Below are 24,877 nucleotides of genomic sequence, written 5' to 3'. Positions count from 1 at the left end.
TTAATTATTTATTAATTGTTTGTAATATGTTTATTGTAATTATTTCATTAATATTTTTTTGATTAGTTGAAGTATAAACTGCAAAGAAAATGAGAAATTTTATTTATTGGTTTTGTTTTATCAACTTCGTAACTTAATTATTAATTACGAAATAAAAAAATGTAAGTAATTAAATGAAAATTTGTATTTTCTTTCAATAAAATTACAGGCACTTAATAACAATTTTCGTATTCTCTTATATTTTCCTTGAAACTACAAACACATTGTCACATTGTTATTTTCATCAGACAACTATATATTATATATTTGAATTTCAAATTGTATTGACTTAAGGCTTCTGGATGTGAATCTTTAATTATTTTATGTCATTAGACATAATGTTTTAAACGATTCTAATTTGTATTAAATAAGTCTCTTTGGTTTTTTAAACTTCCTGGCGTCACAATTTTTTTTCTGCATCATTGACGAAGTATTTGTTTAATAGAACTCCAATTGAGTATTTAGTCATGACGAAGAGATGCTTCTGAAATGCGTGCACGTGGATCAATATCTCCATCACATATATATTTGCCTGAAAATTGTTTAAGAAAATTTAATTATGCGAATAAAAGGATATTCGAATGCTGTGTGGGAAAAAATATTTAATAATTTTATTGCAACATTGAATTATATTGCATTGATAGTTTGATAATGAACTTGCTACGAAATTTAATTGAAAAGTCTACAAACCTGAAACAAATCTGCGTTTTACCAAACTGAGTCTATACCCAGGCCCCACAAGTTCGAAATCTACACCTGATAAGGTAGTGCCCTCGCAATTAAATTGTATATGTATTGTCCCTTGAGATCCCGGCCCATTTTCCAAATCCACTCGCGCCTTCAATGATCCAACACCATTTCCTTCACTGTATTGAGATAATTCTGTAAACTTCCATAGTAGACGATTTGTTCCTGACACCCATTGAGCGTTAGGCTTACTTTGGTAACTTTTAAAACCCCCTTCAATTGGAATTGCGACTTGCAGATTTAGTAAAGGGCTAGGTGATGCCATCGCTCGACTGTTATATTTGTAGTCAATCTAGAATAACAAAAAATTACATATTAAGTGGCACGAAGAAAACAAAAACTTTCATAAAATGGTAACATCATTTCATAAATGTAAATTTTTATCGATGAAGCGCATCGGAACTTGGATAATTGTTAAATCTCGTGGCAGAGCACAGCGAAGAGGTGGTGCTACTGTGCTCCCCAGACTGGGACCTTTGAGGTCAACATCTTTTATGTAAAATTTTGAATAATTTCCCTATTTCTCCTTCCAATGTCTTGCTTAATACTAATAACTCAGATTCTTCTCGACCGTCTTCATCTTTAAACTCAAATGAACAATCATTTCCATATGAGTTGATGTGGATTAATAAATCACTGTCCGACGAAGCAAGATTTAATTCAAAATGTTAGGAACCATTCAAAAGCTTGATTGAGTCTACTTCTTCGGAGAGGAATTTGGACAAATAAATACAATCGAGTAGCCTTTGCCGAGCATCTTGGGAAATTAGTAAGCGACCCTCTGCGTATTATAGTCGCTAACGGGAAAAACAAAATCATTATTACCCCCACCTCCTGGAATTTAGCAAATTCTTTACTTAACAGTTCCACTTTCAACTCAGAAGGTTATAAAGCATTCATTCCTCAATCCTTAGTTAGCAGAAAAACCCTAGTAAATGTAGATATAGATCTATCACCTGCAAACATCAGTTCTAAAATTGGACCTGATGACTTAATTAATTCAATATTATCAATTCGCAGACGCACTACTGCAGGAAACACGCATTAAGAACAGGTTGAAATAGTTTTTGTTGGTATATTGATGTGATGTGGTAGCTTTGGTGTTATATAAGATAGTCGCACGCGATAACGCGCAACAAACTTATTTTATTTCACTTGCATCATTGAGTTGAAGGTCAAGCGAGGCAAATTGGATCCATTGAACGAGAATGTTGGGTAGATGTGGCCACTCTCCCAACCATTCTCGGAACGACCAATCATTGAAAAATTTGAGTTCTTAAACATATTTCTCCATACTATTCTTTCTTTTACACCAGTGCTCCTGAGCTGTCTTCCATTCGGAGACGCTAATTCCACTCTCCAGCTCTGTTACCCTCTCGGTGGCGAGATCAAACCATTTTCTCTTTATCATTTTCTTCCATTAAAACATCGTGGCGGACTAAGGCGAGAAGTCTTCTGAGGGAACCAGAACCACTAGGAAGAACCGGCCAAATCCCCGGAATCGCCTGGCCAATAAAAGACAGTTGGCACGTCATCTTCAAAATATTGTGCCTGCTGGGATCCACATTGCGATTCCTCCGCCATATCGACAGATAAAATACCTACGGAAGGAAACTCAAAAAAACTAGAGTTAGAGAAAAAGAACCGCTCCTTCTGGGAACCAACAAAGCCGGCGACCGCAGACGAACTTCCCCCTACACCGGGGAAATCATTAGATTTCTCTCAAGCCAGAGTCGACGAAAAGGAAGACGTTCTTCTTCTGGACAGTTCCTCTATTCAAGAAGAGAATCCAAAACCTAAGATACGCTCTGTCGTAATCGAGCTTGTTAAACGCAAGCTGGTTTTTTAGGGAGAAAGAAGTCCACACAGCAAACGGCCCTTTCAGGGCCACCTTTTTCTCAAAACGTAGAAGGAATTGTGTATAAATATATTAACCCCAATTCATAAAAATTGAGAGCGTAGCCACCCTTTTCATTATAGCTGCGTTACGATGTTTGGGTCTACACAGACCATTTGTGTTTATAAACAACAACCTATTACCCAAAACGATATCTATTGGGGTAACTTTAATGCCCATTACTCCTGTTGGGATGATCGACTCTTTGACATATGAGGTTTTTCTCTTCTCACGACTTGAGACTACACATAGGAAGTACTCATATCAGATGTGACACTACAATGAAATATTTAGGCATTATACTTGATAGAAAACTAACATGGCTTCTCCATGTAAAGCAAATTACTGACGGAGCCATAAGAGCCCTTGGCATTTTGAAAATTGTTTCTAGGGTTTTTTGGGTAACATCCCCGGTTCTTTCTCTTATGGTATATCGGGGCATTATTTGAGCTATATTGGAGTGGGCGCTTCCTTCTTTGTTAACTCTGCTTCTTCCAATCTTAAAATTTTAGACAGAGTTTAGAATGCAGCTCTTAGAATCTGCATGAGATCCACTCCTATTTCGGCATTTTTGCATGGCTTTTGGAAATCAATGTTTTGCCCCCTCAATTTTATTTCCCTTTGTAGTATCAAAAGAAAATAGTATGTGCACCTCGTGGGAGACTGAGATTTCCACTTGTGTGATTACATACTTTGCGCTTGCGGTAATCTCTTATGCCTTCCACTCGATGCACAGTGTACTATTTTCAACTTGATCAATTCACCTAAAATCTCCCATGTACATGATTTTTATCTTAAGGGATAGTTCTGAAACTTACAAGCATTGAATAATTCTTTTTGTAAAATGCCAACTATAACAGAAAAATAATCTGTCCTCGACTTATCCTGAGGGAAAATATTTCGTGGGAAAAAAAATTTACAAATCATAACCTACCGAAAAAGTGAACTAAAATGGAACTGAAAAATCGGTACTCAGAACTCTGTACAATATCAGTTTCAATTTGCTATGTTTGGGGACTGGAAAATTCACATACCGAGGAAACAGGTCGCGAAAAGTTCAATTAAAACTAAATTAAAAGATATTAAAATGCGGCTGATTTGAATCTTATATGCGATCCTTATGAAGTATTTATTACGTACCTTAAGATCTGTATGATTAGGTTCACATTTCCAATAAGAAACTACATGAAATGGGCAGGATGTAGCTCCTTCTCTAGCTTTCACTTGATATTTTAAAATGTCCACATTAAAATATGATGCTGTTGGATTTTGTTCTGCTTGCTTTCTTAATAACGTAGTTAAGGCACTCATGTTGAATTCAAATAACATACTTTCAACACTTGCTTGTGTAACATCCCTAGAATATAAATGAAAATAATTTAATCAAGAATATAATAAATTCTTTTCCAGGACACACTATTATATTTAATATTTTTTAAATAGTATTAAAGAATTACATAGTAAATAGAAAGTTACTTACTTATTGATAAGTTGAGAATTAGGTAAAACTTTTTCCAATCTGTCACTGTTTTTTATACGAAATATCAGCTTTGCAGGACTTGGATTATTGGTTAGTACAGTTAAAATTCCAGCAGGAAACGATAACATCATGTCTCCACTTAATCGTACTTGGCAAAGAGTTTCATTTGGACCTTTAAAATAAGAGTGTACTATTTCATGAAACGCTACTGCCAATGGAATTGTGTCAGCAAGGCCAATTGTTAGTGGAGATGGACCTCTTGATGTGCCCATTCCAACTCCTGATGCTCGAAATTCTAAACTTGCTATACTATCTGCTCTTGAAATCGTTGCTGGGGATATTCTTCCTCTATTAGACTGACATTCACCTCTACGCGAAGGGGGTCTAGGAATATTAATAGTTCCAGTTGGTGTAGAAGAGGAAGAAGAAGAAGATTGTTTTTGAGGTAAATCAACAGCTATATTACCAACTTCCGAAAATAAGTCACCATCTATGCAAAAAAATAATATTACTTAAACTGTTTATTATAATAAAAGATGTAAAAAATCAGTCAGTCTTATTTAATAAGTATTTTTGGCACTTCTATTGGTTGTCTTTTGTAACCGTCAATCGCTTATTTAGTTATGGAAGATTTATAAAATAAAGTTTTGAAATTGAGACAATCAACCTTCTTATTTTTTGAAATTTAATAATTTGTATAGAAAACTACGTTCACCTGGCGCAGCCGGGTTGAAAACCGCTAGGGGTTCAGATTATAAATTAATTTAATTAAACAAATCTGCGGGCGCCAGTCGATTGAAGATAGACAATTGCTCTAAACTTAGTATTTTGCTACTTCAGATTTTGTCTAACTGCGTGTTTAAAGTTAATTATGTTTCTTCTGTTAATTTAAAGCTTTGACCAGACTTAGTTCGAACTAAATTATATCTTTGATTTTTGAGTCCCCTTTGATTGTTAGAACAGGCTTTACCTTGGTAAAGTAAGCAGCTTTTGTGAAACTTTCAACATACCTTGAAATTTTGATGTAATTGCTTGGGAATCAAGTTGTGGTACTAACGGTGACGTTAGAAGTGGAGGACTTTGAAGAGGTGCATAAGGGTGACTGGCAATTGGAGTTGAAGCACTAGATGGTATGCCAGATAAATTGGATAAATTTAAACCAAGCAGGTCTGAACTCGGAGTTCCTGATAACTGTTGTAAGACGGATTGTGACCTTTTCATATGATAATCTGAATCAGAATGCAAATCTCTGCGAACCTGTTGAAAAATAGATTTTAGAACAATACAAACAAAACCTATATTGCTTTATTAATATAATAATAATGCCGGTGCTAAGTTTTAATTCTGGAATAATAATAATAATAATATAAAAACTTTGTCTTACTGTGTTAGTTGACATTAATGAGAGACTTTCAACTGTTGCTCTAAGTTCATCAACACTAGCGCTAATAGGAGTGTTTCCATTACTTAAAGGTTTTATTTCCACATGAATTTTCTTATCTCTCTCATCATCTGAGTCTGAATCAGAACTTGAATAAAAGCATCTTTCACTGTCCCATGAATCAGCTTTAGGTTTGATACAAAATCCATCCTCATCTACTTCAGGTGTAGGTGTTTCAGATTTTCTTCCTTCCTCTTTATCGTCTCTAAAAAAGTATATCAACGTGAAGTAACCCAGGTAAAAATTTTAAACAGGGTAAAATTTTACATAAACTTTAGTCCTATTAAATGCAAATTATAATACTAAAAATTATTAATTTATTAATGTATTACACCACCCTAACATTCTCAAAAAATCGATTTTTTTACATTTAATTTTCAAGGCTATATACTTATGAGTATTTTAAGCCATCATTTATTAACCCTTGAAGCACACCGGGGGTCTGTGAGACCCCAATCTCAACTTTTGCTTAGTATATCTTTTACACATATTTAAATTTGGCAAGTCTGACGCTGTTTGAAGTTTCAGGTACTGACTACATGTTCCGATACCTACCATCTACATTAGACAAGTCTTATGGCTTGTAAATGTTTTGAAAATCGAATTAGGGTCACACTGACCATTCGGTGTGGGGGCCAAAGGCTTTCAACCTATCGCTCTCACTTCGGTCTTTTGCAAAATTTTTGAATGTTTGGTTTAATTTAGGCTTGAACACGAGGTAGAAATGAGGAGAATAATCCCTAAACACCAATATGGTTTTCGTAAAAACAGGTCTGCCATTGACTGTGTGGCTGCTTTTGTAACGGATGTTAGAAATGGTTTTGCCCGGTCTCTTAACACGTTAGCTATTGCTATTGATATTAAGGAAGCTTTTAACAATGTAACACCTGACATCCTTGACGCAGACCTGTTGGATTTGGAAATTTAACCGAATATCATCAACTTTAATACGTTTATAACGTCCAAGAGTCTGATTTCTTTCTCGGCGGATGGCTCTAATCCAAGGGTTTGTGGCATTGGTGTACCACAGGGCGTTGTTCTTTCCCCTCTTCTTTTTAATATATATTTGCGCAAGTTGGAGATGGTACCTACGACCCCTCCAGTGGCTTGGCAGCTTCAACATTCTATGTGGAGCCAAGCAATTTTTTATTCGTACTCTTTTGCGGCCTAACGTTTCCATGCTTACAGCTGAACTGGTTTGAGGACATTAAGTTGCCGCGGAGTTGGATTAATCAGATAACCAGATTGCGTACGGGTCATGTTTGTACTGCCGAACACTTTCAGACAATGCGCTGGGACATGGACATGGGTTGCCGGTGCGGAGCAGCCTTGAGGTCTTTGCCTCACATCTTGTTTTCTTGTGCCCTGTACGCGAAGGCGCGACCGAGATTTTTGAATTTTTTGCGCGGAAGATTTCCGGACCTGGAGCCTGAGGTGGCACCAATTGACGTGATTTGGACCCCTAATGTGGAAGTGGTAAGAGAGCTTGGAGGTTATCTCTGCTTTGATGGACAGTTCGTCTGACGCAAGCGCGACGACTTTAGGTACGCTGCATCGTATAATTCTGCCGAGCCTCTATTTTGTAATCCTCTGACGTTTATTTTACAACGTCAAGGATTCAGAAAGATGCCTCGAATGTTTGAGATGAATGCATTTTCATCTTTGGGGCTACCTTTATATTGGCAAGCTAGTTATTTTATCCCTGTTCTCCCTCCCGTACGACAATATCTCTACCCGAATTGAAATTTCTTTTTAAATTAAAGGGATGAGTACTTTCGAAATGATAGAACTTTGAAAACTGTCTAGGGTCACACAGACCCCCTGTGTGCTTCGTGCTTGAAAAAATAGGTGCCTCCTGTAAAGGTTAAAATATCTCAAAAAAAGAGAAAGTTATATACGGTGGATTTTGATTCGCTAACACAAAATGTATTAATTTAAATGATACAATTTAATGTCAAAAATGTGCCAAACTTACAGATCAGATTTCTCATCCTTGTTACTAGTTACATCAATAGATTCTTTTTTCTTTTTCGCTTTCTTTTCCTTCCGTTTTTCACGTCGACTTCGAAGAAAACCTGTAAAAGGAAAATTATGTAGTTTACAACGTTTTAATTACCATTAATGTTTTTGCAGAAAAATCATTGAGGAACTTAACTGATTCATCAGTAGAGCAACAACCATATATAATTTCAAATAAAAATAACAAGATTATAAAAACAATTCTGCATAAAATTTACTTACCAGCAACTCCAGTTTCAGCATTAGTGCCTTTAGATACTTCTTTCAGTGGCTCCGAATTTTTTACATCTTCGGAAGATTGACTCATAATCTCTGCTAAACTTGTCATTACTTCTTCATATTCTATTAATCCTATTCATATGAAAATATTTTAGCACGAGTATATAGAATATTATAAACTAAAATACAATTTTAATACATGCATAAAAAATACCCAGATAATACTTTAAATTTCGTCAGTATTATATGACAATAATGGTAACTTTTCCGAAAATATTACAGCAATATTACTGAAATATTAATGTCACTTTCCAGCAATATTGCCATGTAATGTTATTGTAATATTGCATTGCAATATTATTGAAATATATAGTTTTAGAAATTTCAATTTTAAATAATTGTGATATACACATGTGACGCGCTGTGAAGAAAGGGACCTAAAAAGTAAACGAATTATAGGTTATATTCACGACCATTTTATCTTGATTAAAAGCACGAAGTATTATACGGAGCACTTACTTTATAGGCCGTTTTGGAAAACACAGCCGATGCTCTTTAATTGTATAAACGGAGAACATAAGGCGCATGTGCCAATTTTAAAATCAAATTTATTTATCACATTAATAGAATATATAATATATGAGCGATTTCACGTGAGATTTTGATCTTTTGTGGATACAGATGTAAGTTTAGAAAAGGCAATATTATTAGTTTTTTTTCTTTTATGAGGGAACTGGAAAATCTGCATAAGCCTTGGTATTTAAAGGAGATACCAGGAGCCCGTGGTTATATGGTGATGACTGCTTTTGTTCTGGTCGACCCACTAAAACCCAAACTGGACTAATCCTCACACTACGCAACTACCGTCAAAGCTTTAAACTTCATAGACGAAGGTCCGTAGGATCACGTTTTCGCGTTTCTTGCCGTTGCAGATCTTTCTGGCCTATTTCTTTCTTGTCCTTGCAAGAGCCTTCTTCGCTGCCTTGAGAGCAGATCGGAAGGCTCTGCAAATTCTTGTACTGGCGATATGGTTGTTATTCACCTTATCACCGTACTTCTCGTTGCATAAGAAGCAGTTTGTGAACTCATGATCAGGTTCACCGTACCTAAAACACGCAGCCGATCTGTCATCCGCCTTACAAACCTTTCCCATGGGGACATAATCAAGACATCGATGTCATCTTCTGATTATCAATCTTCTCCTTATTGGGCACTACATAAAACCTATCTTTATGCGCCCCAAATGCTCCAGCCTGACCGCCTCTTTTTGGTTTTTTTTGAACTTCGCACCTTTTTTCAAAGATATTCAATTTTTCTATAGAGTTCTCTTTTCCTTAACCATAGTTCTACAGTTCTGTTACTATACTTTCAATAGTTCCGTCAATTAAATAAGGAAAAATCGGAAAAACAAAAATAAGGTGCAAAGTTCACGCAGCACCTTTTTTATCGCTAAAAAGAGTTCTGACACGATAAAAAGGTTCGCAATAAATAGTTCTATAGTTCTATAAAAAAAATTAATAGTTCTAAAGAAAAAAATTTCAAAAAATTTTCAAAATTAAGATTCTGAATTTTTAAATTAATAATTTTTAACATCAAACATCCGTACATACACTTTAACTTTTTCTATTGCAATTTTTTGAAAAACTCAAAATCAATAAATTAACAGTTTATCAAAATCTGCTAAAAAATTTTTTAATTAAAATTTATCAAAGTTACAACAGTTCTGACCAGAGTTCTGATAGCACTTTTAAGATTTCTTTAACTTTTTCTATTGCAATTTTTTTGTAAAAAACTTAACAGTGCTAACAGAACACTAGACAGAACTGATGGAAATTTTATGTATTTTAAAAGCAACAAATTTTTAGCGGGCATTGATAAGCTATAACTTTTTTGGTTTCGAGTTTTTCAAAAAATTGCAGTAGAAAAAGTTAAAGAACTATTAAAAGTGCTATCAGAACTCTGGTCAGAACTGTTGGAACTTTGATAAATTTTAATTAAAAAAATTTTTAGCGGACTTTGATTAGCTGTAAATTTTTTGATTTTTTCAAAAAATTGCAATAGAAAAAGTTAAAGTGTATGTACGGATGTTTGATGTTAAAAATTATTAATTTAAAAATTCAGAATCTTAATTTTGAAAATTTTTTGAAAAAAAAAATTATTTTTGAAAATATTTGAAATTTTTTTTTTTTTAGAAATATTAATTTTTTTTATAGAACTATAGAACTATTTATTGAGAACCTTTTTATCGTGTCAGAACTCTTTTTAGCGATAAAACAGGTGCTGCGTGAACTTAGCACCTTATTTTCGTTTTTTCGATTTTTCCTTATTTAATTGACGGAACTATTGAAATTATAGTAACAGAATTGTAGAACTATGGTTTAGAAAACGAGAACTCTATAGAAAAATTGAATATCTTTGAAAAAAGGTGCTAAGTTCACGCGGGTCAATTCAAGTCGCGGATCTCAAGCGTAACTTTTCGATCCACAGACTGTCCCTTTCTCATACAGCCTTGGTAACTTTTGCTGTGAAAGCCTCTATTGAATTCGCCTGCGATTCTAATAAGGATATCTCCTTTTTTTGGTATGCCTAATGCGTACCACTCTCGTGTTGCTGACTTCCGGATTTACCTCCTTGCGTAGTTTGCTCAGAACGTCAGCATACGACTTCCCATTAGAAACTCGGACAACCATGTTGATCCTCTTCTCTCCCTTTTTTCTTTTCTCTGACTCTGACTTTAGAACTTCTGTTGCCTTTTTCTCCGCTTTCGTGGGAGACAGATCTTCTTTAATTTTTTTAATTTAAGGGGAAATCGAGAACATAATTCTGATTCATCCTTTTAAATTAAAATATTAATAAAAAGATAATATTAATAATGATAATAAATATATGCGGTCGTCAGTAACGTAGATCAACGAAAATAAATTTGATTTTCCAATTGACACATGCGCAATAGTTGCCGTTTATGCAACGGGAGAGTCGCGACTCTGATTGTACCTACCTACACGGAAAAAAGGTTTCACCTATAATCATCGTGCAGTCACCGAAAAACACGGTTGCACGCACAGGAAATATTGGTGCTTAGGCCGGCACCTTTATTTTCCATGATGTTCACTGGTTAACACGGTGGCACTACGATATATATCGGTGCACGGCATTGAAATTTAGAGTGTCGCCATACGCGTCATCTTAAATTTAGATGCATGCATGCATGCCTACACTTCTTTTTTCGATGCTCTACACTGTGATTTCAGCTGTCATATTGTGAATCTGGTTTATAGGTGAAACCTTCTTTCCGTGTATGTAAGTAGTTCAATTCTCACTGATTTCTCCCTTACTTTGCTCTTCGGGTACAGTCACATGGTGTAGATTAGAAGTGTAGATTTCAGCTAATCAGGCGATTGTAGGCGATTTCTTGTTTCTCTACCCAACGTTCCTAAACGCATCCGTTTTAAACCGAGTAAATAACGTGACTATGTACACTCTACTGTTTTGCTATTTCGTGAGCTTTATAAAAGTTAACAAATATTTTTAAAAAACAATAATATTCGAAAATAAAACATTCTACTTTCGAACATTATGGTTTGTTGTTAAACAACACGTTATTAACTCGGTCTAAAACGAATGTGTAGGAACGCTGAGTAGAAAAACAAGAAATCCCCTGCAATCACCTGATTGGCAGAAATCTATTCAGCTAATCTGTTCCATGTACTCTTATTATACCCTGCTTGCCTCGTGTTGACAGCGAGAAGATTTATCATACACCACACTGCAGTGTTGATGGTAACTATTTTTTTATGGATATTCAGTTGAGTGTAGTTACCATTTACACTACAACGTGTTGGGAAATTTACAGAAGTCACAAATGAACAAAACCTTAAATACAAAAGTAAATTTCAATTCTTACCTGGTTTTTCAAAACCGGTACATTTACTTTGAACAAACTGCTGCAATAATTCTTCGACTGTTAAATCGAGGCAGTGATTTTTAAAATCTGCGTGTACTTGACCTACTTCTTCGTGGTTTGTTTGAAGAACGTCCATATATATTGCTAAAAATTCCTTCATTTGCTTTAAATGCATTTCTTCTATTACTTGAAATCGCTTTAAAATATAAAAAATATTATCACTATAGATTATATTATACCTTCATTACGAGTTTAAGGGTTTATTATTTTTCATACTGCGTTTTAAGATTGTTTTATGACTTTATAATTTAAAGTGATTTGTGACCTCGAATATTTTAGCTAATAATCTATTTTAATTCCCTAAACCTATCAGTCTTCAAAGCTTTATAATGTGGGTTTCTTTGCAGGTGGGTAAAGAAATAAAAATTTAATAAATACTTACCCTACAAGCTTGACTTATTTTGCTTTCAAAGTCGTTTCGAATAATGCTATATTTTTCAACAAAAGTTTTATAATCATCTTGCGCTTTCTTAAATTTTACTTCAGCTTTCTCAAGCTCACGTTGACTTGCATTATCTTTTCTTAACTTTTCTAACTCAAAGCCACGTTGAAAACAAATGTCTCTAGCTTTTTGTAATGTGACAGTAACATTCTGTATGCTCTGAACAATTTCAATAGTTGATGCCTCTTCTTCTTTTACCTATAAGGAACGTAGTCTTCAATTAACCAAATAATAATAATATTAAATTATTTGTAAAAAACATCGATTTTTAAAGCTCTAAAAGAGTCAAATTACTGTATTTTTCTTAGTCACATATTTTGCAACTCTAAAAGATAGAATATTAAAATATGAGTGAAATATACCGTTTTATGCTTTTTATGAAGTTCATCTGAATATTTAGATACATCTTTAATGAGCTCACTGACTTTTTGTGCCATTTGCAAATGTAAACCTGCCAATTTTTCAAGAACAGCCTTTAAAGACACCCATACAGGCGTAAATGTCCCTTGAACAGAATTGCTACTGCTAACTTGTTTTGCTAATTTACTAAAAAGTTTATAATTGTTGTCTTCAATAGCCGAACGTTCCCGAAAAAAGTCAGCTAACTCCTTACTTGCGACAACACCATGCTTCATATTATGATACAGAACATCAAATCCATTATTTTTTTCTCCCTGTAAAAATTATTTTAAAAATTACTATGTTATTGAATGGCCCCTTGCATAATTTTTTGCATTTCTTATTAATTGGGACTTTTTTCTTCTCATTATATACTTGGTCAAAAAACGTCTACTTGATACTTGAGCGATTAATCGAACTATTATATAGTGGTTTAAATTTTGATACATACAAATGTTTATTTAAACATATATTTATAACGTTTCTACTTAAAAAACGTACATAAGATCTCACATGAGACCACAGATAAGTATTCATGTGAGATTACTTACAAGATATATACAGAAAAATACAAAGGACTAGACAAGTTAGATGTACTAATAAATAATATATTAATTTATTTTAATACACTGGAAACTCCCAAGAGCGTACGGCATTAGTCTTAGTCCGCTCTACGGAAAAATGTCCTCAGGGCCGTACAATGAATTACTAGTGCTTTTAGCAGAATACATTCTACATATTATTATAAATATTAATAAATTTTTAATAATAAGATTTATAACAGGCTTATCGGTCAAAAATATTTTATTAATTTATTATAAAAATAAAATTATTGTGTCGACGTTTCGGGTCGGTACCAACTAATCTTCAGGACTAAAAAAATAATATAAATAACATAAATTAGTTTTAAAAAAATACTTGAATTATTTACAATTATAAAATTAAATAACATACCACTAAATACTAATTATTAAAAATTTTAAGATCAATGTGAATGATTGATATTAAAACACACATGAGGAGGACTGAAGTGAGGTAACATATAGTTAATAGAGAGGTAACAAAATTTAAATTTGAATCCCAAAAACTGTTATTGTTGTGAATCAGAACTATTTTTATTATTGGCAAAAATTAAATTATAATAAAATGAACTGAGATTTTGAACATCTGTTTTGAGATTTATGTTTTTAGGATTATTGGAAATATGTAACATTTGAGCCGCCGGAAAGTAAAAAGGCGCATAAAATTTGTACGGCCTAAAATCAAAATTTAAAAATTTTCTAGATTATTACAAAGAACGGAAAGAGGTGAAATAAAATATTACATAAACGTTTGTCTATTTTTTATATTAATTATTAATCGCAAGAAATTTATTGTTATTATTTCACGATAGGCCGATGAATTGCACAGAAAGCGGCATATGGAAAGATTAGATGACGATTTCTAAAAATCGGCCTCCTAAAAAGTCACGTTTAAATGAACAGACTGCTAACAATTTTGATATAATTTTTGATGCACAATGCGAACAAGCGTTAGTAGACATAGAAACATCCCAAGCAGGATCTTCTAAAACTAACCCTAATGAGAATACCTCATCAAAAAATTCAGAATGCGAACGTTTACTATTAGAAACAGAAACATGTCAAGCAGGACCTCCTAAAACTAACTCTAAACCGCCTGCTATATCAAAAAAATCCACTGGAAATGTTTGCCAAGTCAGAACAACAAATTTAATAGGCAATGCAGTTTTTGATCTTTATTCACTTGTACGTCACATTAAAGTTTCTATTTACAAAAAGTATTTAATCAAAAACCGAATTCAAATAGACATTTTTTTAGGATTTGGAAAAATTGTTAGACAATTAGTATACTGGGAAATTATTTCTTGCCTTGAATAGAGAAAAAGTTTTAAATTCTGATGCTCAAAAAAAATTGGTTGACATAATTATAAATACCCTTATGGAAAAGCCATTAATACCGGATAAATACAGTACTAAAATTCAATTGTAAGTCATTACAATCAAATTATTAACTTATAAATTCGTTGGTTGAAAAAAAAAGTTGAGGGCAGAAAGATGCCAATTCAGGTAAGTGTTAAAAAACATGCCATTTCAGCATAAATGTGAAAAACATGACATTTCAAGTGTTTAATTGTTTTGTGCATTTTAGACGAATAGAAATAAAATAAAAAAAACAAAAAGTTTTATAACTTATATTTTAAAGTGTATTATTGAAGGTTGAAGATTAATTTTACAAAATAATTACTAACATTAATCGTAGTGATGTCATAGTACTTTTAACTTGAAATAACCAAAAAGTTTGATGCATCTGAAAAGGCATGTTTTTCAACAATTACTTGAATTAGCATCTTACTGCCCTCAACCGCCGAATTATTTTATAAAAAATTATTAATTTTCATAAATATTTAACAACAAATTCCAAAATGTTTCCGCAAAAATCAATAATGCACTGAACAAGTGAAATATAATTTTGAAAAAAATTTAACAATTTTTTATATTCGTTTTAAGGCCGCGTTTGAAAAATCACAACTTTGCTACTTTAGCAAATAAAATAAAGACAGTATTTCCAAAAGAAGACGAAAGCGAATATTATATACCACCAAAAACCGATGGACCCGAACAACTTATGAGTAAAGGTAAACTGCCAGATAAATACCGAAATTGGATTACACCTCAGAGAAAACTTGGCTTCTTTGTAGAAAAGGAAACTGCACCAGAAAATAATGCTAACGAAGAAGAAATTAATATCAGACGTAAGCAATACACCTACTATAAAATTCTTTTTTTTTATTTCATTTTATTTAAATAAAAATTGAATCTATAAATGTAAATTATTAAATACGATTAAAATACTAAGTTTTAGATCAAGAGCGTTGCCAAAATGAGGCTGTTCAGTGGCTAATGAATAATTTTGAACCGTGGGATTTAGTTGTCAAAAACTTCACAAAAAGCCAAGATTTTCGACTCAAAGATTTTCAGTCAGTTCCTGGAAATATTGAAACCATATTTAAACATCGGCCCGTATTAAAGCTATATGAAGGAATTAATTGAAATTTTGGATAAAATCATTTTTATATTAATTTTTTGCAAGGAATTCTTTAATGATAATATAATCATTAAAAATGATTTTGTACTAAATATAAATTAAAATCTTTATATAGTTGAAAACATGATCTCAGTCTCCTTTTAATTGTCACATAAAAAGTAAATAATTTATTTAATAAATATTGGATTTATTTGTAATTTTTCCTTAGAATACAAGAATTTTGAAAAATATCGAAATAAAAAAAAATGTTCATTCATTTGAAAGTTCAAAATTTTAAAGGCATGTAATAAACTACTACTTTAGTTAAATTAAAATTGTTCCATAAAATTGTAGATAGACAGTGATTTTGCTTTTCAATTTAGTAGAGAAGGACAGTTTTTTGTTGAATGGAGACTAGATAAATGCTATATATGTCTTTATTGAATCGGCGGTATATAAAGTCTCAACAATTTTGAAAGCGGTAGACTTGTGCTACAAAGCTTTTCATATTCTCCATGCACAGTATCCAGTGATTTGTCCTCAAGTCAGGCTGCTGATACAAAAGGGAATCTACAAACAGAATACTGCGTGGGATAAAACAATTGCAGGTGTAAATACAATTTTACGTTGTATCCAAGAAGAGCGCGAGATTTAAATAAAGTACTTCTGCGAGTTTTAAGATTTTGCATCTTTATAGACTTTTGTTAAGTCATAACGGTACGTAATAGTTAGAAGCTTGAATAATTGACCTATTAAACAAGAAATCAGGAAGCGTTTATTTAAATATGTTAGTTTTTGTTTAATGTTTATCATGTTTCTATGTTATATTTGCGGAGATCAATTCAAAACTCCATCATTTTTGATTCGTCATTTTCAACTGCAACATTTTCTTGCTTTGAATAATCGATATAAATGCAAACAAGGCGATTGCATTTTTGAATTTTAAAATGTTTATGCTTTTAAAAAGCACATTGAAAAAAAGAACATTATGATTCTCTGAAAATGACAGCAGAAAATTTTAATATAAGTTTAAGTGTTCCGTATTTCCCGACATTAGAAACAATACCTGAGGATAAGCCTAGTTTTATTGAAAAATCACCCTCGTTAAAAGTTACGCCACTTGAGTTAAAAAATATATCAAAAGATTCAACCGTCAATTTTTTACTGAAATTGTACAATCACAACTGTATCCCAAGAAGTATTGTTCAAGATATTGTCGAATTCACTACGGAATTTTGCGTTTCTGGTCCTCTCGATATTATAAAAAATACAATTTTAAGTACAATTAATTCCGAAAAAGAAAAGCAAAAATTTGCAGATTTGTTCAAAGTTGTCGAAAACCCGTTTGCCGAATTAGACACGGGATATAAAGGTTTGAAATTTTTCAAGTCCACAGGATTTTTTATCGAACCAAAACCATTCGTCGTAGGTCAGTCACAGGTTAAAAAAAAGAAAGCGGAATTGAAGTTCAAACTCCTACTAATTTAACTGGTCAATTAATATCCGTAATAGAAACGTTAAAATGTTTTCTGTCATTACCCGGAGTATTAGATATGATTTTGAATCATATGGATTATTTGGAGAAAGAAACAGATTCTAATTTTATGTCTAATATTATTCAAGGAACATTGTGGGCTAGCATAAAAGCAAAGTATCTGGACAAAATTGTTATACCTATTATAATTAACTACGACGAATTCGAAGCAAAAAACGCGATGAGTTCTCATGCCGGAATTCATAAATTAGGTGCAATTTATTGGTATATTCCTGTTTTACCGCCACAGTTTCGAGGTTCACTGAAAAATATTTTTTTAACGTTACTTTTTCATGACGATCTCCGAGCGGCATTTGGAAATCAAATGTGTTTTCGACAACTTTTAAAAGAATTAATTAAATTAGAGACTGAAGGATTATTTTCTTTGTATGCATACCCGGGGATAATTTAGGAGTCCATAAAATCTGCGGATTAGTTGAAAGTTTTAGTGCGAATTATGCATGTCGTATATGTCGAGTCAGAAAAGAAGAACTTCGTAAACAAACAGTAGAAGATGAAAAATTGCTTAGAAAAGAAGAGGAATACGAAAATGATTTAAAAACAGATAATGTTTCTGAAACAAGTACAGGAAGGAATTGCATATGGAATGTACTACTTGCGTTTAATATATACGTCAACATATATTTGGATTTGATGCACCATTTTTATGAAGGGGTCTGTTTATTCCATTTAAGTAGAATTTTATTACATTTTATAAACCAAGGGTATTTAAGGGTTCATACCACTTTACACGCTTGAAAATGAAGCTATTTTCTATAATTTTTTTACGATTCCTAAGGATTATATTGATCTGAATTTTTTTTTAGTTCAATAAATACACTTTTTAACTTTATAAAAAACCTCATTTTATTCAAAAAATATTATTTGTTTATATATAATTTAACAATAATTTTAGACCTACTAAAAATACCGATGCCAGCTGCGGGATTGATTTCTCAGGTTAGAAAAATCTAAAACACAAAATTCAAGTTGATTTATCTTCAGTAGGACTGCACCTATCGCCCGAACTAGAATTTTTAATTTTTATGCAAAAATAACAAAATGGCGGCAATTTAAAAATTTTTTTTCGAAAATTAAGGTTTTTTTTGGCAGTTTTAGGGTTTAAAAAAATAGTAAAAATGAATATTTTTTCATAATTCTAGTTCCGGCGATACCCACTTATGTGACGAAGATTTTCGTAAAAAAATTTTGAGAATCGGTCCAGTAGTTTCCGAGAAAAACATCCCGCGGTTGGCATCGGTATTTTTAGCAGGTCTAAAATTATTGTTAAATTATATATAAACAAATAATATTTTTTGAATAAAATGAGGTTTTTTATAAAGTTAAAGAGTGTATTTATTGAACTAAAAAAAAATTCAGATCAATATAATCCTTAGGAATCGTAAAAAAAATTATAGAAAATAGCTTCATTTTCAAGCGTGTAAAGTGGTATGAACCCTTAACGCTCGACGATATAAATGAACGATTATTGGGGTTTGATTACGGTGCAATGGACGTAAATAAAGTTCCATTATTAACAAAAGAAAAACTAAAAAATGGAACATTATAATAATTATAATAATAATAATTTTAAACAGAAATAATGGTCAAAAAAATGCATTATTTTATCACAAAAATTGATGTATTAATCAAAAATATTGGTAAAAAATCAATTTTTTAATCTAAAATATTGATGAAAAAACAATTTTTTTATTAATAATATTGGTGAAAAAAAATCTTTTTTAAAGAAAATATTGGTGAATAAAAATTATTATTTAATTAAAAAAAAATTTGGTGAAGTTATTTTTTTAGGTAAAATATTGGTGACAAAAATTTATTTCTTATCAAAAAAAAGTTGATAAAAATATGGGTGAAAAAATGAATTTTTTTATCAAAAAAAAGTTGAAAATATTATTTTAAAAGGAAATAATGGTAAAAAAATGTATTATTTTATCAAAAAAATTAATGTATTAATCAAAAATATTAGTAAAACAAAAATTTTTTTAAAGGAAATATTGATGACGAATAATAATTATTTAATGAAAAATATTGTTGAAAAAATTAATTTTTTTTGTCAAAAATACTGTTGAAAGAAATTAATTTTTTATCAGAAAAATGGTGAAAAAAGATATTAATTTTAAACGGAAATATTGGTAAAAAAATTAATTATTTAAACAAACATATTGGTGTGACATTTATTTTTTTTATCGGAAATATTGTTGGAAAAAATAAATTTTTTTCCAAAATTTATCTGAAAAATCATTATTTTTTAAAGGAAATATTCATGAAAAAAAATTGTTTTATCAAAAAAAATAAATTTTTTTAATAAAATAATACATTTTTTCAACAATTTTTTAGATAAAAGTATAAATTTTCATCAATTTTTTTGATGAAATAATACATTTTTTCACCATTATTTCTGTTTAAAATTATTTTTTTCAACTTTTTTTTTATAAAAAAAATTAATTTTTTTCACCAATAATATTAGTTTTTTAAAATAAAATAATACATTTTTTTCTAATATATCCGTTAAACAAATATTTTTGTTTTTGATAAAAAAAAATACAGAAAAAATTCAAAGAAAAGAAAATAAGAGTTCTGCCACCTACTTGCTAAAAAGCGCGACTCTATTGATTTTATCGACAAATGTTGATAATAAACTGTAATAGATTGAAATTAATAAAAACAATAAATTTTTATAAACGGAGAGAAGGGCGTAGTAGATCTTACTACTATCTCAGTTAAATCTACTAAACAATATCGTTCATTTTGGACGGACTAAACATTCAGTTAAATGAACGATACTGTTTAGTAAAAAAATTTACACGATTATTTGATAGACTTTTTTGAACGAAATATGAGCTTTTTGTCCCACTATGCAACGATATAGAACTTTTAAAAATTTATATTTAAAAATTTCAATTTCATTGAAATTTTATCAGTTTCCCCTGACACCGCCTACTATTTGAATTTTTTCTGTCTATAAATGCAATTAAAACAATTTTGGCAGGTATGTTTTGAAAGGTTTTTTCATGCTCTTTCCAACAGTGAATTTCGTTTTTTAAAATTTTTGAATTTTGACCTTGATTTTCTATAATTAAACACAAATTTGCTATTTTCATTCAAATCGGTGCGTTTTTTTAGGGTTCCGTACCCAAAGGGGGAAGCAAGGCATGTTCCCCCCCTAGCGGCCACATGAATTTATCTAGAGGACTGAAATTTGGTACACATATGTATTTTGACGTGTAGATTACAGGCAAAATATAGCGAATCTCATAGGAATTGATTATCATGGCGTTGTCAAGGAAAAAAATCCTCCTAGCGCACACACTATTTGACCAAGACAGTTTATATTTGGTATACATGCGTATTTTTGCGTATAGATTACAGGAAAAATATAGCGAATACGATTGGAATTGATGATCATATTGTTTTTAAAGAAAACTCATATTTTTAGAAAAAATCATGAATTTTTCGAATAAAAAAAGAAGAAAATTTTATCTTAAGGGATTCAAATTTATACATTTTTACGTATTTTCACGTGTAGATTACAAAAGAAATATAGTGAGCTGAGATGTTTTTCCGATCTGTATATAAATTTTCAGAATGTCGATTTTTTTTGTTTTCGAGATATTAAATGTCAAAGATTTTATGTCGGCGCGTGCAGCGAGGCGGTCGACTCATACCGCGCCACGGTAGCTGTTAACACTGGCGCGCACGGACATAAAATCTTTGATATTTAATATCTCGAAAACAAAAAAAATCGGCATTCTGAAAATTTGTATACAGATAGGAAAAAACCTCAGCTTTCGTTTGCAATTATTTATTTTAAAAAAACGCATCGATTTTAGTGAAAATAGCAAATTTATGTTTAATTATTATTATTTAACTCAGGACATTACACGTAAAATGCCTCATGACAAAGCAACGAATTCCCATAAGTAGGTACCAATGTAAGATTTTAAAAAAACTAAATCGGTCGTAACTTTTTTCACAAGTACCTATAGGTCTCAATTTAAGTACATCTCTATAAAAGCTTTATCTCCCTGTAAACCAAATTTTACTAACCCTTTCACTGTCAGCGACACATACGTTGTGTCGTGATCATGTAAACACAAAATAAATGAAATTTTCTATACAAATTGTAAAATAAATTCTTTTATATCATTATTCGCACTCTACAGATATCAATGATATTTGTTTAAGTAATAATTAAATAATTATTTATTATTTTTAAGTAGTATAACAATTGAAAAGCTTGTAAAAATCACATTTTTTTTAATTTAACCTACATTAGGTGTATAAGGGTTTTTCGGGTCGCTGAATTCGAATTTGACCTTTAAATTCCAAAATTAAAAATGGCGGGTCTAAAATAGCTGACATAATTTTTAAAATTTTAACGGATTTTAATAAAACTTGGTATAAGGGCGTTTTCGATGGTACTGAATTTGAATTTGACCTTCAAATTAAAAAATTTTAAATGGCGGATCCAAAATAGCGGACATAATTTTTAAAATTTTAACGGGTTTTTATGAAACTTGGTATAAAGGGGTTTTCGAGGGTGCAGATTTCTAATTTGACCTTCAAATTAAAATTTTAATTCAGCGACCCAAAAAACCCTTATATTCTAAGTTTCATGAAATTCTGCATAAATTTAAATAATGTCCGCCATTTTAGTTGCACCATTTAAAATTTTTTTTTTGATGTCATATTTGAATTCAGAGACCACAAAAATCCTTATATACTAAGTTTCATAAAAATTTGCCGACCAGAATTGTTGGACATTTTGGGACAATAGTGTCAAATTTTTTCTAACAGTGAAAGGGTTAAAATCTTAACGTTAATTCTCTTTACGATAGAACCCCTTTAATATACATAACCAAAATATTGGGCCTTATCTCAGGTATTGGGCTCGAACTTTTTTTGCAATTGTGTAAATTCGTAAAAAAACTATGTGGAGGTCAGAGATTATGATTACGAAGTCAATTTTCAAATTGGTCCCGGACACAATATAAGGCCACATAGTAAAAAAAGTTTTTTTTTAATTGCACTAATAATTTTCAGCATCAAATTTGAAATCCGCATAAACTTCTGCTCTCAATTATGTGCTACACATAAACAAAGCTTGGGGCCTGTAGGGTCTTCATTGGTTGTCCCAATTTGAAAATTAACTTCTAAATCGAAATCTGTGACTTCCAAAACTCCCGAGTAGTAATTTTGGCGAATTTACTTAAATGTAGAAAAATTTCAAGACAAATACTTGGGGTAAGGCCCAATATTTGGGTCATGTATACTACATGCCTGATCGCAGAATTTTAACGAGATTACAAACTTGCTATTAAAAATTAGTGGTCTCATTTTAAAAAATATTTTTTTTATTGTTGGCCATACATTAGGCCCGAGCCCAATTTGAAAATTGACTAAAATTGTAATCTGTGACCTCAACGTCCAAGTAATTTTATCGCAATTAATTAATTATACTCCAAAAAAGTGTAACTGTTATAAAAACAAGGTTATGTAACTGTTATACAGGGTGTTCAAAAAGTATAAAAATGGTCAAATATTTTTAAAAATATGCATTATCCAGAAAAATTATCAAAACAAAAGTTGATCCGAATGAAGACAATTTTAATATCCACAAAATTGGTCCCGGGCCCAATGTAATGCCCAAAATAAAAAAATGATTTTTTAAAATGAGACCACTAATTTTTCAATATCAAGTTCGTAATTCTGCTAAAATTCTGCGTTCAGATATGTAATATACATGACTTATTTACTTAGTTATAGAAAAAGTTCGGCCCCAATACTTGGGATAAGGCCCAATGTTTTGGTCATGTATATTACATGTCTGAACGCAGAATTTTTGCAGAATTACGAAATTGATATTGAAAAATTAGTGGTCTCATTTTAAAAAATACTTTTTTTTATTTTGGGCATTACATTGGGCCCGGGACCAATTTTGTGAATATTAAAATTGTCTTCATTCGGATCAATTTTTGTTTTGATCATTTTTCTGGATAATTCATATTTTTAAAAATATTTGACCATTTTTATACTTTTTGAACACCCTGCATAACAGTTACATAACCTTGTTTTTATAACAGTTACACTTTTTTGGAGTATAATTAATTAATTGCGATAAAATTACTTGGACTAAACAATTAAATTGAAACTAGTTGATATTCATATAACCTATCTAGTAAAGATTTTAAACATTATCGTGGAAATTTCAGACGAACTTTTAACATTGCTAAATTGTACTAATATATTATTTTACATTTTTATATAATTAAAATCTGCAGATGGATATTTACAAGAACATTTTTTTCACTGTATAATGTCATTTTGTATATTTGATTAATGCTGACAAAAAAATGCGAAAAGTAGAAAACGAACGAAAAGTTTTTGTGTTTAACTGTCCATTTAGATTGACGTGTTGGCACTACTGAAGGCGTTATTTTATATCCGCCTAAATTAATATCTAGACATTACATTAGACGAGAGACAAACTAAATATTTTTATAACTGATTGCAGGACAAAGACAAATTAATTATAATTTTACGTATTTTACAATCGTACAGCAAAAAAAAACAAGAATAGTAACAAGCATCTTCTACAATGATAAGATTCATAAACTTAAAAAATAATATTACAATAATTTAGAAGTGCTTCAACAATTTACAGCAAATTTCGCTTAATAAATTGTTTGCCTTTTTGTCTTGACAGTTTATTTGATTTTATACCAAAAAAAACTTAAAAATACACGAGTAAACGTTAAAAAATACAATTTTTAATATTTAGGTTAACGAAAAAAAAGCACGGGACAAAATAAAATAACCTTAACATGGGATCGGAAATAAGTAACTAATATTAAAAATATTGTACATACCCAAAAATAATCAACGAAATCCACAGTCATGATGATCTGTTGATTCAAACCATATTTTGCTTATTTTAAAATTTGTAATCCAATGATTACATGTGACAATAGTATGTGTTTATAACTATCATCTCTTTTATTCAAGCAAATTAAGCATAATAAATATAAAACAAGTAAATCTATATTGTTCTCTTTTTAAAATATTGCATATCTATTAAAACTCAATTAAACACTTAATAATATTAATAAAATTACATCTTCTCTGAGCCAACATTTTCTTTTTAAAAATAAAATTTATAATCAAAGGCCACCGCAAACATATGTCGATATCTTATTCTTATTAAAAACTGCTATCCAAAGCATAGCAGGCTCTGTCAACTTGACTTGTTTTCATTGTAAAAAGACAATTGTTGACTTTAGGGATCTCACAAAGGTGTATCAATAGTCTTCAGCCACTCAGCACATTGAAATTATAAAACGTAAATCGTAAACTTTAATGTGATGTAGAAAAGGATAGAAGATATTTTTGTCTTTTTCTTTCTCTTTCTTACGTGTTACGACTTATAAAGCATTTGGGTCATTACACAATAGCTCGCAAACGGAATGTGTGAAATAGAAAAGGACACGAATACATCTCTCTTCTTTTCTAACTCATGCATCATATATTTAGGCCTAAGCATAATAGCTTCGCATAAGAACATTCTTTATTTCACTCATTCTTGTACGTTACCATGACGACCTAGGCTCTTTTCCCTTTCTCTTCCGTTTGT

The 24,877-nt window shown here is 31.1% G+C and overlaps 1 protein-coding gene across 2 annotated transcripts; it reads right to left on the bottom strand.

The window, feature by feature from the left end:
- Positions 1 to 166: 166 nt before the first annotated feature.
- On the bottom strand, positions 167 to 24,560 carry LOC127287937 (F-BAR domain only protein 2). 2 transcript variants are annotated; one of them, XM_051315087.1, is made up of 12 exons: positions 24,117 to 24,560; positions 12,611 to 12,922; positions 12,189 to 12,446; positions 11,747 to 11,942; positions 7,846 to 7,974; positions 7,580 to 7,679; positions 5,548 to 5,809; positions 5,174 to 5,420; positions 4,164 to 4,653; positions 3,824 to 4,040; positions 730 to 1,078; positions 167 to 571 (listed from the first exon to the last, which is right to left on the bottom strand). In XM_051315087.1, the coding sequence occupies exons 1-12, from the start codon at positions 24,144 to 24,146 to the stop codon at positions 501 to 503; spliced, it is 2,661 nt and encodes an 886-aa protein (XP_051171044.1). In that variant the 5' UTR covers positions 24,147 to 24,560; the 3' UTR covers positions 167 to 500. The 2 variants fall into 2 exon arrangements, with proteins under 2 accessions (XP_051171044.1, XP_051171045.1); XM_051315088.1 differs by lacking the exon at positions 24,117 to 24,560 and adding an exon at positions 23,541 to 23,685.
- Between the last annotated feature and the right edge of the window lie 317 nt (positions 24,561 to 24,877).

Source organism: Leptopilina boulardi, unplaced genomic scaffold, assembly GCF_019393585.1.
Source record: "Leptopilina boulardi isolate dan_hultmark-lab unplaced genomic scaffold, ZJU_Lbou_2.1 LbouV2_377, whole genome shotgun sequence".
Lineage (NCBI taxonomy): Eukaryota > Metazoa > Arthropoda > Insecta > Hymenoptera > Figitidae > Leptopilina > Leptopilina boulardi.
This window is presented reverse-complemented; position numbering and strand designations above follow the sequence as displayed.

Coding starts and splice junctions, on each gene's coding strand:
- LOC127287937 (XM_051315087.1), bottom strand. CDS start 24,146: ATGACTGTGGATTTCGTTGATTATTTTTGG. Junction 12,923..24,116: donor ATTTCGTTGATTATTTTTGG/GTATGTACAATA, acceptor TAATTTTTACAG/GGAGAAAAAAATAATGGATT. Junction 7,680..7,845: donor TGCTGAAACTGGAGTTGCTG/GTAAGTAAATTT, acceptor TTCCTTTTACAG/GTTTTCTTCGAAGTCGACGT.